At 31.1% G+C, this 15,539-nt stretch overlaps 2 protein-coding genes across 5 annotated transcripts; both read right to left on the bottom strand.

Moving 5' to 3' along the window:
- Positions 1 to 336: 336 nt before the first annotated feature.
- LOC135134646 (uncharacterized) lies at positions 337 to 5,929 on the bottom strand. Of its 4 annotated transcripts, none has more exons than XM_064063376.1 (4): positions 5,842 to 5,929; positions 991 to 1,188; positions 751 to 938; positions 337 to 701 (listed from the first exon to the last, which is right to left on the bottom strand). In XM_064063376.1, exons 2-4 carry the CDS (start codon positions 1,150 to 1,152, stop codon positions 422 to 424), a joined length of 630 nt encoding a protein of 209 aa, XP_063919446.1. In that variant the 5' UTR covers positions 1,153 to 1,188; positions 5,842 to 5,929; the 3' UTR covers positions 337 to 421. The 4 variants fall into 4 exon arrangements, with proteins under 4 accessions (XP_063919446.1, XP_063919448.1, XP_063919447.1 ...); XM_064063378.1 differs by having other exon boundaries at positions 991 to 1,184; positions 5,842 to 5,923; XM_064063377.1 differs by lacking the exon at positions 5,842 to 5,929 and adding an exon at positions 5,269 to 5,323 and having other exon boundaries at positions 991 to 1,184.
- A 951-nt stretch (positions 5,930 to 6,880) lies between these two features.
- Positions 6,881 to 7,796, bottom strand: LOC135134352 (uncharacterized). The gene is made up of 4 exons (XM_064063000.1): positions 7,589 to 7,796; positions 7,355 to 7,542; positions 7,116 to 7,300; positions 6,881 to 7,063 (listed from the first exon to the last, which is right to left on the bottom strand). The coding sequence occupies exons 1-4, from the start codon at positions 7,763 to 7,765 to the stop codon at positions 6,969 to 6,971; spliced, it is 645 nt and encodes a 214-aa protein (XP_063919070.1). The 5' UTR covers positions 7,766 to 7,796; the 3' UTR covers positions 6,881 to 6,968.
- Between the last annotated feature and the right edge of the window lie 7,743 nt (positions 7,797 to 15,539).

Here is a 15,539-nt window from a genome sequence, read left to right as displayed (position 1 = left end):
CAAGTCTGAAGACATTTTATTTAACGTATTTGCCCCAAATAATTGAAACAAAAACTCGACAAATTATAATGTCAAGTTTGACATGGAACGCCTGGTATTATAATTATAAAATGAGTGAAGTGAATTTTTATTTCCATTTATTTTTATTTATAATGATTGTGAATAAAATAGTATACATACACTCGGTGGACGTGTTTCATTCCCGTCTCACGCCTGCTGTTGACCTCGACGCTAATCTGGTGTTCGACGGTAATGAAACACTTCCCGCCTCGGTAGGTAATATACTATTACGAAATAGTTTGTTCATGATAATTGATAACGAAGAAGACAACAAAAAAATACAAAAACTACTTTATTAAAGTATAAAACACCCCTATTTTTTACAACAAAAATATTCTCCATATTAAATAGTTCGGTCATGTTATACAATAGCTATATCAGCACACGATCGGAACGTCTCCTGAGGCCCACACCCATCCGCAGAAGTCCCATCTTCGCACTGTCCCCACGAGTTACCAGCGGTGTAATGCCAGCGCAAAACGCATCTTTCACATTTCAGACCATACGGAAGAAGAAGAGTGTGTTCAATTTTCTCTTCTACAGCTGCAACGTCGTACTGCTTTCTACCATCACCAAGAATAAGACCATGGAAGCAATCTTCACCTGGTTCAGGCTCATTGGGATCATTCAAAACACATATGCTAAAAAATATCCCTCAATTTCGTTTTCAACAAAATTCCGTCAACATACCTGTAGTTAAAATACCCTTTGTGATTGCTGGTGAGTTCTATGGTGATGTTAATAAGGCTACCAGATTCATAGGTTCGGACTACAAGGCCCCGACCATATTGGCCCGTGTTTTCATTGGCTTGAGGATGTGGGTCGTCGTACCTGTCGCCACAGACACCGCATTTACCATCAAGCACGTCCCACTGGATCTAGACAAAACATGGTCAATATTTCTTCTAGAAGCAAAAACTGAAAACTTACTGCTCTGCCTCCGCAGAAATTTTGGTTGTCGTTGTAGTTTATAGGAGTGTTGTTATAATATCGCCACAAAGAACTTCGATTTGGTGGTTCCAACATCATACCGTGGCCCAAAACATGTTGGACGTAGAGGGCAAAGATTGATATTACTAGCAGTTTGTACATCTTGTGTGTTAGGAGGTTGTTCCGTGGAAGAGCTGACTTGGAATAAAAACTATTGTCTTTCCCTCGCTTTTATATTTGTAGGGATACTTGAAAAATTGATAAGATTAAGGGAGACTAAGGACCTAACATTGGAACGTCAGTCTCAAAGATTTTATCAAAAAGAGAAAGATTCAAGTGTGTGGTTTTAATTAAATGGGATTAGATTCGTGACTTTCAGATCTTTTTATAATAGTGATGTCAATAGTGAAGTAGTTTTGGCTAGTAAGTTATGTAAACAACAACTAGACACACTGATAAGAAAGAAATAAAAACAAACTCTAGACTTTTTGTGACTATTAGTAACATAGTTTTAATAGATTAAATTTGTACTTTGATATCCTGTATTTTTTTCACACATGTGAAGTAAAGTTTTTCATTTTATATTCTAAGAATTCAAGTTTGAAACTAAGTGGTGGTTCGGATTTGATTATTAAAATTAAATCTAGCTGATGTACCAGAAACTGCTGCTTAATAAATCATCGATAACATCGAAACAATACTAAATTTGCGGTACCTGGCGGGTTCAGTAGATTCATCAGTTCGAAAAAAACTTCACTAATTGTAACTATCAAAAGATATCAAACATTTCACTCAACAATGATTGACATTTCAAGTTATTGTTTGTTTGTCAGAATTAACGGAGCACTCAAATATTTTTTCCAACGATTCGAATAGTATTTTATTTGGTTTTTATTGGCGATTTCCTAGCTAGAATGTCTATAAACGGTATGATACTAATACCTTTATATATCATTTACTAAAAAAATAGGATTTATTTTGCGAAATATTGTCATAACTACATGTGTAGGTCTATGTTATTATGTAATAAATCCTTTCTGAAATTTGCAAAATAGTATGACGCTATACTGGTGGTTTATCAATACACTCATAGTTTTCAAAATGACTCCTATAGGGTGAAACGCAAAACTATCATGTTTTTTTTGTATTGATGAGGCTGATACGTGTTTAAACTCCATATTAATTTTAATAACAATGAAAAAACTTTCAGAGTTTAAATAATATATTCGTAGTCACTGCTACAAGTGTTTCGGTACACAATACCGTCTTCAGGCAGAAGATAAACTGGGGTTTTACAGAGCTATTCCTGAATTTATACCTGATTTAACACTAGTGTTTACAAATTTATGTTAAGTAAGGGAGATTTGTTTATTTTGGTTTGGTCGTTCACTAGTATATTAAATCTATTGTACCTATTTATTTCCAGACATTCTAACGCGTTTAATTTTGCGCCTTTATTTTCTATGTGTAGGTAAAATTTTGAATTCGTCGTTGAAATTATGCTGTCCTTGGATAAGGTGGTTCGCGTACGTAGAATTTGATTTTTTATTGACATATGCTGATTTATGTTCTTTTATCCTTTCCTCAAATTTTCTCCCTGTTTGTCCGATGTATACTAAGGGGCAGTCACTACAACTTAGCATGTAAACTCCAGAATTCGATTTCTTAGGTGACTTGTCTTTACTATTGTTTATTAATTTATGTAAAGAATTGTTGGTACGGAAGGAAATTTTATAGCCTGCATATAGCTAAAAACAATGGTTATTCAGACGAGATCATAGATAATATGTTAAAAAAGAAAATTAAAAAAATCACATCAGCATTAATATATCCTTTAATTAAAGAAACCAATCAGTATAACATTATAACTCATTTTGGAAAACTTTCTATTAAAACTGCAAAAATACTGCAAAATGCAGGCTATAAAATTTCCTTCCGTACCAACAATTCTTTACATAAATTAATAAACAATAGTAAAGAGTAGTCACCTAAGAAATCGAATTCTGGAGTTTACATGCTAAGTTGTAGTGACTGCCCCTTAGTATACATCGGAGAAACAGGGAGAAAATTTGAGGAAAGGATAAAAGAACATAAATCAGCATATGTCAATAAAAAATCAAATTCTACGTACGCGAACCACCTTATCCAAGAACAGCATAATTTCAACGACGAATTCAAAATTTTACACATAGAAAATAAAGGCGCAAAATTAAACGCGTTAGAATGTCTGGAAATAAATAGGTACAATAGATTTAATACACTAATGAACGACCAAACCGAAATAAACAAATCTCCCTTACTTAACATAAATTTGTAAACACTATTGTTAAATCAGATATAAATTCAGGAATAGCTCTGTAAAACCCCAGTTTATCTTCTGCCTGAAGACGGTACTGTGTACCGAAACACGTGTAGCAGTGACTAAGAATATATTATTTAAACTCTGAAAGTTTTTTCATTATTATTAAAATTATCATGTTTTTGGCTACAAATCTGACCTCCTTCAAAAAACATCAAAACTAAACAGTGAATATGCGATAGTAGTAAAATAATAGTAATATTATTTAAATATCACACAAAATTAATTTCTAACCTCAAAGTTCAAAAAAACTGGTTGAAGATTATTTCGACAGAACTTCCCTCGCCCCTGAAATAACAGGTACCTATTTGATTGAAAAATCACTCGGAATAGGCGTTGCAATTTCATTTAACACAAAAGGCATGTCTACTCTTATAACATGCATTTGGCAGAAACGTAACCCTACATTTTAAAACAACCAGTTTCTGTCACATATCCAGCCATTAGTATGGTAGACAGAAACTGTGTGTATAACTTAACATTTTAAAACAAACAACTGCAATGGTCAAGAATATGTGACAGAAACTGATTTAAAGTGTACGGCAATGTTTCTGCCAGCTCGATGGCATAAGAATAGACATGCCAGTTATTGCAAACGAAATTTCAACGCCTACTCTGAGTGATTTTTCAATTGAACACAAGATTAAAATAAAACATATCCAACTTTTTAGAAAAATTATAAAATTTGATATTGCAATTTTAATTTTTTTATGAGAACCCCTACAAGTTAAAATAAAGATATACGTCCGTAATATTAAAGTAAATTTTCAAATGAGTTTTCCTTATACCAAATTTTATAATGATATCATCAACATCTTTGCAAAGACAAGGATAGGTGCAGTGTGATGCTAATGATAGCATTATTGTATTCCCAAATTTTAGGGAAAATGGAGTGAGCCGTTCCTGATTTAATCAATAAAATATATAAATTGGCCCATTAATTAATTTTTATGAGTTTTTATAAGCAGTTCGTAACCTTTTAATACAGTGATAAATCACAATAAACTCATCATAATTTGCACATTTTGGATAGAATTTATTCAGCCAAATTTTGAGGTGACGTCGTCAATTTTTTAGGGGGGATGAGCAAATACATGTTGACTAAAAATTTACCATTCCTATGATAACTTTAAAACATCTCTAAGTTTTCAAAGCATTCGGTTTTGCAGATTCAAAATTAAATTGCAAAATGATGTCATAGTTTTGAATTTTTTTCTAAAAATCTGGACGTTTCGGGTAAAAACTCAATTCGGAGTCATAACTACATGTGTAGGTCTATGTTATTATGTAATAAATCCTTTCTGAAATTTGCAAAATAGTATGACGCTATACTGGTGGTTTATCAATACACTCATAGTTTTCAAAATGACTCCTATAGGGTGACACATAAAAATTAATGAATTAATGAATTGATGAATTGATTAGGCAATTTATTTTATTAATTAAATCAAGAATGACCTACTCCATTTTCTCAAAAATTTGGGAATACGCTACTGTTATTATTAGTACTACACTGCATCTATCCACATTGATATATAGGTACGTGTCCTTGCAAAAATGTTGATGACGTCATCACAAAATTTTGCAACGTATAAACTCACCTGAAACAAACGGGTAGCATATTTCTTTTCCTTGACTCTAACATACATATCTTTATTTTGATTTATACGGGTTATCATAAAAAAATCAAATAAATCAAATCTTATAATTTTTGGATTTGCTCTATTGTACTTCAGGAGCGACGCAAGTTCCGTCGAAATAACCGTCGACCAATTTTTTTAAATATCATAATAGCAATTTGAGTGCACGCTCCTGACTTGAAAAACAGAACAGTGAACAATTCTCAAAATTATTTAATTTGTCAAACAAAGTATTAATTAAACACTAATTTTTTTAAAATTTGAAAGTGTGTATCAAACCTAGTGATCCAGTTTTCTAAGGTCGCGACTCTATAAATTAGGACTATAAATATTGAAAATGTAACCGCTACTTGCTAAAAAATCTTCACAAAACTTTAAAACACCAACTGCGTCATTTTTATCTTTTTATTATTTCTTTTATTTAACGCTTAACTTATCTTTGCGTATTGTACGATAAAATCATAAACAATTTTTTGCGTTTTACAGAAAATTTGACAAACGAGTACAAAAGTAAATAGCTTTCACTGCGTACGTTACACAATGCTTCTTTTTACTAGCAACAGAAAAAAATGTATTAATTAAATACTCTAATCAAAGAAACTAGAATGGACTAGAATAGTAACACACTATAAAAATTTTTAATTAGAATTTCAGTCAAAATAACAGAGACAGACGTCAGAATAGAGTACAGCCTAAATTATAATAATACTGAATTAAAAAATATATAGTTTTTTTTTCTTCATTATCTACTAAGTATAGCAACATTTTTTTTTAATATGGACATCACAACCCTCCAAATAAAACTTTTTCAAACAAAGTACACTTAGACTGAGATATTTACTAGATTACTACCTTAAGTCTGTAGACAATACCCTTCAAAAATTGGTTTAAATTTATTTAGACAGAACTTTCCTCGCCCCTGAAAAACAGCCGAACAAACACAGATTCTTAGAAAAATTATAGAATAAAATTTTGAAATGTTTATTTTTTTATGATAATCCCTATATTTATGATAAAGTAAAGATATGTATGGACTGTTAATGTACAGATAAGGAAACATGGCTATGCATACCTTTCAAATGAGTTTTCCCATTGCAAAATATTGTGATGACGTCATCAACATTTTAACAAAGCCACATATATCATTTTGAATAGATGCAATGTAATACTAATAATAACAGTACTGTACGCTCCAATTTTCAGGAAAATGGGTTAATCCATTCTTGACTTGATCAACGCAAAAAATTGCCTCATTCATCCATTTTTTCGAGTCAGCATGTCTAACTAATTCTACAAAATATGAACGGATTGATAAACCACAAGTATAATTTCATAATATTTTGAATATTGAAGATATTTTAACATTTGTATTGCAATAATTTACGGAGTACTAAGTAAAGATATGCGCCTTGTTGTCGTATAAATAAAGTTGAATTTTATGATACAGACTTCATTCTGTTCTCGTCAATATTTCAGTGTTAAAAAAAAAAAAGTGAAAGGAAAATTGAACAGACGCTAAAAAAAATAATGGGTAAGATCCAACGTTTATTTCGGCTTAATTTTTTATTGGTACCACAACTAAGCACATATTATTATTATTTATATATTCATAAAATATTCCTACACAGATCTCAGAAATAACCTTAATGCGATTTTTTGTAAACCTTGAAGTCGGTCAGAGAGTGTGGAAATGTATTATAAGGTGGTCCATTAAAAAAAATATGTTATGCCTCCGTGTTTTTTTCTGTCTATAATAATCAAGTAAAATTGAAAATCATACTTTTCCACTTTTAAAAAAATTGAATTTTCGAAAAAATAAAATAAATATAAAGTCCAGGTTTAGTGAGATGACCTTTTTTTTTGATAAAGCTTACACATAAATAACTCAAAATAAATGTATACAATTTATTACAAAACACAATTCTGTTACTACTCAGTTTGTGTTACAATTTGCACTTTACAAAATCAGGTTAATGTTCTTAGACTATCGCTACATCAGCGCAATTACGGAATGTTTCCTGAGCTCCGCATCCTTTCGCCCATGTACCATCTCCACAATCTCCCCAGTTATTCCCTACAAAAAATATCTTTCTACTTATTCTCAACCATGGGTTAATGATACATACCTGTGCGGTAATGCCATCTCAAAACACACTGATCGCATGTTTTTCCCTGTGGCAGCTGAAGAGACAATTTGACATCGGTATCACTAGGACCCACTGTGTACTGAGCGGAACCATCGATCAGCGGCAACACTTCAAAACAATCTTCTCCACTTTCTGGAGCATTTATGTTTTGAAGTGCACACAAACTGTTTTTAAAATGCATATTAACAAAATTCAATGTAATAAACATACAAACCAACCTGAAGGTGAAACTTCCTAAATGGTTTTTGGTAAGAAGTACTTCGACATCGATAGTACTTCCAGCTTGGTACGTTCGAACGATTCTGCCTTGACCAAAAGTTCCAGTATTTTCGTTGGCCTGGGGGTGAGGGTCTGAATACGAGTCACCACAGAGACCACAAAGACCACCATTGAGGTCCCATTGAACCTATTAGCAAAATAAGAATCATGTATTTAGTAAGCTGAAATCTTACGTATGCTCCTCCACAGAAATTCTGGTTATCCTGGTAATTCGGTGTAGCTGTTTGGTCGAATCTCCATATCGAACTTCTATTCGGTGGTTCTAACAACATGCCATGGCCACTAATTTCTTTCACAAGAAGTGTAGAAATGGCAAAAAGAAAAATTTGTACAGACATTTTTAATTTCATGTCAGAAACAAATAAAAGCAACAGCTTCTCTTTTCGTCTTTATATAGCTTGATAAGATATGTAAATGGAAGAAAATGATGCAAAAGAAAATTCGTATAAAAGTTTTAAATATTTGCTATCATAATCTTTTAATAGTTTTATTAGTATAATTACGTTTTGGGGCTTCCTGTAGTAATAAGTTTTACAATTTTATGAGAAAAATGATAATTTATAAAGCTTATAATACCTTGTCTGCTAAAGTTTCGTATGGAGGTGTATTTCTGCACAAATTATTATCAGCTACAAAGTTAGTACAACAGAATCTAGTTTATAGTTTTTTTTTTTTTTAATTTCACTAGATGAAATTAAAAAAATATTCAAAAAGTAAAAAACTGTCTATAAAAATCAGCTACAAAAATTATACTCGGAAGGGCAGAAACGTGACTCATTGGGGAACTGCACTTTCAAAAATGTTTTTAACTGAAGAACAACACACTAATTCTGTAATTTTAAAGTCAAGAAATGATGTAAAATACGATTATTTCCTTGGTTATTCTCTAAACATTTTTTCTTTTAACATCATGAATCCATAACGATTAGATGATGATGATTTAAAATAAGTATAAATAAGTATATAATTTGAAAAAAAATATATGCTTTTTTGAAACTGTCTCAAAATTTGTATGCGTTGTATTTTCAATAAAGCTTATAAAGCCAACACACTAATATTAATTGGCGTCTTTTAATTTGTAAAAAAAATTGAAATTACCACCAATGTTCATGAAAGTTTGGTTACGAATTATTAGGGACACATTTCGGTGTTGATTACAAACAAAAATGTTTCATATCTACAAATCTATATATCTGCTCAGAAGAATATACAAGCAAGCACTACGTCTCCTACTTTAACCATTTAACACTGCAATTAGTAAATGAAATAGAATTAAGGTCAAAATAACGACTTATCTAATTTATATTTTCAATTTAAATGTTAGTAATAACTGTATTTTTTTTTTGTTAATAAGGTAAATAATATTAACTTCGCGGTTCACTCTGTAAACGTCACGCAATTAATCTTCTATTTTAATACGTTTATGAAGTCTACTACACTTAAATCATAAAACAGTAGTTGCAGATTAAGCTTTAAAATATCCAATATTGCATTTTTTAAAAAAATATTACGCAAATATATTTTTATACTTATAAAAAGATAACGTATCTTAATAACCAAAAATTATTATCTAAAAAGAGTTTTAAACTAATATGCTCCAGATTTTTTTGAGTTTTAACTACTTGTGGTACTACAACAGATTGCGTTTTTTTTTGTTATAATCTGATACCTAGGTATTCAACTTAAAAAAATTATAAAAAACTTTCACGGTAGTGTATTGAACGTGTTTATTATACCCTTATGATTATGACACTCCGAATTTTTTCATAAAGTTATCAAAATTGAAAACGTCATTTTAACGTAGTCTGATAAAATAATTAGCTACATCTCTGTAATTCTTAAAAAACAGTATATATCTTGCAACCTTAAGTTGACTTTACGTAAAACACCACCTCTTGAAAAATATAGCACCTAGTTTTTGAAAATAAAATTTTATAAATATTATTAAGCGGCGAAGCGCATATACGTAGGCTTAGAAGGCCAGGTCTGAAGATGGTCTTAAACGAAAAAAAAGTGACACTCGTAGATTTTATTAACAAACTTTCGAGAGTATTGAGTATAGGGTCAAGGTTTCTTGGTTTGAAACAACAAAAGCTTTGAAATTTCTTATACTTCTTTGACCATTTTTTGTCAAAAATATCACTGCCCATTATAAAAATCAACTAAGTTCACTGATTTGTTTTAGCATTATGACGCACTTGAACATGACATTGATAGGTCATTCGTTACTGATTAATGAATGTTTTGTATTCTGCCCAGTAATCCTTCCATCGAGATATCTGCATGTTAAATGAATTGTATCTACATAAGATGGTCGTTTTCAATTACACTTCCTTGTAAAATGTATTGCTAAAATAAACACAACAACTAAACACCTATAGTATGTTTATTGCTTCATTTTCTTTATTGTTGTTTTCCGCTTCTGACGCATTTTTAAAATTATTTTTTCGAAGTAATATGACGAATTACAAGCAATAGCCGTTTATGTAAGTGCTGATGACGAAACGACGTGGAATTTTACACCATATTTCCACACTTTTTTACTGATCTAAGTTGTTATATGGTTATCGAGATAAATAGATATCTTATCTACTTAAATTTTATGAATACCAAATGAATAGAAGTAACAGACAAAAATATATATTAATATATAGTGCGTCCAAAAAATATCGAACACTCAGTTCCCCCATCGATTATTTTCCAAAATCTATAGTTATACCTTAGTATATACTCTTAATATATATGTTCGTTCTTATTTTATAAATGATTTTGTTATACTGTCCTAATATAATGATTTCTAATATTTGAAGATTCTGACAATATGCCGCTTTTTTTTTTCGTTTACAAGGAATATAAAATTGTTTTATTTTTATAACAGTTGCCTATTGATAAACAGAAACAAGCAGATATTTTTAACACTGACTGAGCTATTTTACAATTACGATAAAGTGTTGACGCATTATGAGCAATTGACTTATACTGCGGCATGCACATAATAATAGGATTAAAGGACCCGTCAAAAAATTATAGATTCTTGTCACCACTAGAACCTGTCAGCTAATTTGAAATTTTTATCTCTCAAGTGATAATAAAGAAATAACTTCCACCACAACAATTATACAAAATTTTGGATAGTCACTATCAAAAGTCGACATCACCATGAAAAATCAAAACGAAAAATCATATCATAGAAATATCATTAGCACAATATATCAAAACTGATACAACAAACTAAATAAGTATTTTTGTTGTTATTAACGTAACGAAACTAATATTATGACTACAACTGAAGTCTGCTAACAAATTATACTTTAAAACTAATATATGCCCGAATTCTGAATAAATACTAGTGTCTACAAATTATATTAAACTGTATTTTTTGTTGTTATCAAATAAAGCCAAATTTAGTCGTACAAATTTTATCAGGATGTTAGAGGACAAAATAAAATAACGTCACCAAATTTAGGCAGGTAGGAATTTTAGTTAAAGGTTTAGCATTTGTACGATATTTTCAAAATATCTGTAAAACTTCACAATAATCAGTTCAGTAATTTCAGAGATTATCTGTTTAATACAGTCGCTAAAAGTAAGAAGAAAGACCACATAGTGAGGGAAATGGGAACGTAGGTATACACGAACCTATGAAACTTAGAAGAAACGGCGAAGTTCACCATTCAAATTTATGAAAACAAAAAATAATAGCAATAATAGTTCTAACATCCCCTAAAATAAATAACCTCATTCGCCTTAGCTCGAAAAGACGAACAAAATAAAAGCCTGTTACGTCATCAAAGTGTACATAATGCAAAATATTTTTGGCCACAGATGGTGATTTATGAAAAAAATATAAAAGTAGAAATTTATAATATCACAGGGAACACACTTGTTGTAAACACAATCAGGCATTCCATTGTACATAAAAATTTTCAGCGAGATAGCATAAGGAACGACGTCCATAAGTTGTACTTCGTACTGAAGATAACAAAAAAAAGAAGCAAACGAAAGACTCGAGTAAGTCGCGTCCGTACAAATGGAGCCCTGTACATATTAAAAAATTTTAGTATAAAAAGCTCATATGGAATTTTTGGAAACTTGAAAAATTTGAACTCAGTAAAACACAATTCTCATCCTAAGCAAACAAATCGTTCTGAGTGGTTTAAGTTAGACACAAGAGATTTGTTTTCTAATTAGTGTGCAACCGTGTTACCAAAATTAAACAAGAGCCATTTTTTACTTTTTCATAACATTCAAAAAATAAATTTCTGAACTCTTAATCATCAAATTTGTTAGAATTAAATAACAGTAAAATATATAGTGACTGAATTTTTGGAAAGTATGGATAGGAAAAATTCATTGGGCTTGAATTTATAGGTTTCTATATTGTAGAGATGAACAGAGTTTTATGTCACTAAACTGATGTAAAAATAAATTAAAACGATGCGAACATAGAGATCCAAGTCCAAACTAGGTCTTCTGAAAGAACGCTTTCTCGAAAAGAGTCTTGAGGCTGCCAAATGAAGTCCGACTTTTCCACTCATCCAATTCTTGGGAGCTCTATAACAGAACTCAACAAGAATTCTAATCTACAATTTGACGCAGAAAAACAGATATATGGAAGAACTTCTGTGGAAAGATGGACTTCAGAAGGTCCTCACTAAGGACCCGTCTGCTAAGCTGAGGTTCTGGAGATATGGTGATTTGCGTCTAAAGTCGTCACCCCAAAAAACTTAAAATGGGCACTTGCCAGCATCAGGAAAGAACACATGGATTTCTAAATTCAAGTATTCGAAATATGTAAGTATATATAATGAATTGTAGCCTGGGCTTTATTGAAGACAAAAGACTCTTAATAAAAGACAAGAGACTTTTAATACTTTCAGCAACTAGTGTGGCTGTATTTATTTTTTAAAATATCATAAGAAGTTTATTTACAATAGAAAATTTTTATTATCGACGACGTCACAAAATCATTAACTCAAGTAGCAATTGCAAGAATGGACCTTATTGTTACGAATAGAGATTTTGTGACTTTGATAAACTGCAAAGTATTTTGTTATTCTTGCAGCCATTGTTTTATTCAGTTTTATCTCTCTGTGCTCTTGACTGTAGCCCTCTCAGCACAAACTACTTCCGGTGGCACCATAAATGCAACGTTTGACCCAACATCAACCCAGTGGGAACAATAGGGTAAGGTTGCCGATATCGCACCACTTTTTCGAATATCTCCATTTAAAAAAAAACAATATTATTTTTGGTAACGTTACTAGTTCTAACACATTCCTTTATATATTGGGCATATAAAATAAAATTGTCGTACTTTTAAAACTGTATTAAATATTTTTTTGAAGACATTTTAGAAAGACTTGTATCTGGTGCGATTTAGGAACCTAGTTTCCCAAATCACACCACGGGGTGCCTAAAATGCACCATCTTTAAATTGATGCAGAATAGAAGAGGAATAGGTAGTTAATTTGTTTTTTAATACAAACTCTTTAAAGATAAGCATAAATCACAGACAAAGGATCGTTTGAAAGTTTCCCCCGAAAATCCTGCACAGCTCTTATGCGCCCATCTTGAACATTTTTGGCACAGAACCATGTCTTCGATGTTTGTCTCGTAGCAAAGAAAACAATACCATTCGTTCTTATTGACTATTATCTTAAGATTTTTTTTGGACTTTTGAAGGCCCCTAGGCCCTGCTTGAGGTTCCACTTCTTCGGATTTAAAATTCTTTTTACGTTTGTTAATTTGGGTCGTTGAAAATACATTCTTCATTATTTTTCCAGCATTCGTGTTGTTCTTTTGCGTTTGAAACTATTTTGAGGCTTCAAGTTGCTTCTTGTAAGGACTGACAGTTAAAAGCATTGCTTTTTGCGCTCCTTTGGTTCTTCGTGTTTGATATTGTTTGCTTCCCTTTGGTAGTGGACTTATTTTCTGTATGGGTACCACCAATAGATTGCACACTTATCACAACATTTATTTAACCCTATTTTTCCGTTTTTATACTCTTCTATACAACGCATCATACTTTGTGGATCCCATAAACCATACTGTCTCTTGGCCATTTTGTTAAATCTATACGAAAATAAAAAAATTGGTCTAAAGAGTTTAGACAGTACTTCCCTCGCTGTCGGAAACTTGACGACTGCATGCCTATTGTGTTTTTTTTTCTCATTACATTTTTGTAGTGGGAACTTAAAAAATAATTGCGATGACGTCATCAACATTTTTGCAAGGACACGTATATCAGTTGGGATAGATGTAGTGTAATACTAAGAATAAAATTATTATATTCTCAAACTTTCGGGAAAATAAATTGGGTCGTTTTGAATATTGATTTGTAATAATCAATAAAATAACGAAACAATTTACTCACGTATACGTATCAGAGGCAACTGAAAATCGTGTATGTATAAACATTCTTAATTTAAGATGACAGGCGTAACAGCATACGTGAGAGTCAAACAGAGAAACTGTAAACAAAACGACCATCGGTTTTATTGCTTCGACTTCCGCTTATTATATAAAACATTGGGTTTTATTTTAATTCTTGACGGTGAAATTCACAATTGGTTGATTATAAACATGTCTATTTCATATTCGCGGAACCAAGTGAACGCATAAAACAAATGCAGGTCTGTAATGTTAAAGTCGATGTAAATAAGCGTGCTACCCTTATGTTTCAACCGAGTTTTTCCTTTAACAAATTTTGTGTCTACCAAATTGGGTTGGTTGGGGTGTAATACTAATAATAAGTGTTGCCTTTAATTTAATCAATAAAATAAATTGACTTCATTAATTTTTTTGAACCACCTCTTAAGAAAATCTAAAAAATATGAATGGAATGATAAATCACAGGTACAAACTCATCATATTTTTTGCATTTTAGATAGGATTTATTCAGCAAAATTTAAAGGTGACGTCATCAATTTTTTTAGGAGGGATGAACAAATACATTTTGAACAAAAGTTTACCATACTTATAATGACTTTAAAATATTCCCAAGATTTCAAAGCATTCGGTTTTGTAATTCCTGATTAAATCGATAAAATAAATTCACGCCTTCATTAATTTTTTTGAGTCACCCTGCATATGCAAATCCAAAAATATGAATGGAATGATAAATCACAAGTACAGACTCATCGTATTTTGTACATTTTAGATACAATTTATTCGGCAAACTTTTGAGCTGACGTCATCAGTTTTTTGTAGAAGATAACCAAATATATTTTGACTAAAAATTTATTATGCTCTTTATAACCTTAAAACATCTGCAAGATTTCAAAGCATTCGGTTTTGTAGTTCCTGATTAAATCAATAAAATAAATTTACACATTCATTAATTTTTTTGAGTCACCCTGTATATGCAAATCGAAAAAATTTGAATGGAGAGATAAATCACAAGAAGAGACTCACCATATTTTGTACATTTTAGATAGGATTTATTCAGCAAAATTTTGTGGTGACGTCATAAATTTTTTAGGGGGGCGACCAAATACGTTTTGATCAAAAATTTACCATGCTAATGATAATTTTAAAATATCTTCAAGTTTTCGAAGCATTCGGTTTTGTAGTTCCTGAGTAAATCAGTAAAATAAATTTACGCATTCATTTATTTTCTTGAATCACCCTGTATATGCAAATCCAAAAAATATGAATGGAGTGATAGATCACAAGTACAGACTGATCATATTTTGTACATTTTAGATATGATTTATTCGGCAAATTTTCGAACTGACGTCATCAAGTTTTTGGAAGGGATAAGCAAATATATTTTGACTAAACATTTATTATGCTCTTTATAACCTTAAAACATGTGCAAGATGTCAGAGCATTCCGTTTTGTAGTTCCTGATTAAATCAGTAAAATATATTTACGCATTCATTAATTTTTTTGAGTCACTCTGTATATGCAAATCCAAAAAATATGAATGGAGTGATAAATGACAAGTACAAGCTCATCATATTTTGTACATTTTAGATATGATTTATTCGGCAAACTTTCGAGCTGACGTCATCAAGTTTTTGGAGGGGATAAGCAAATATATTTTGACTAAACATTTATTATGCTCTTTATGACCTTAAAACATCTGCAAGATTTCAGAGCATTCGGTTTTGTAGTTCC

This window comes from Zophobas morio, unplaced genomic scaffold, assembly GCF_036711695.1.
Source record: "Zophobas morio isolate AGI-343-1 ecotype UQ-CSIRO unplaced genomic scaffold, CSIRO_AGI_Zmor_V1 ptg000023l, whole genome shotgun sequence".
NCBI classification, from domain to species: Eukaryota; Metazoa; Arthropoda; class Insecta; order Coleoptera; family Tenebrionidae; genus Zophobas; species Zophobas morio.
The sequence above is the reverse complement of the archived record's forward strand: the minus strand, read 5'-3'. Positions and strand labels throughout refer to the sequence as shown.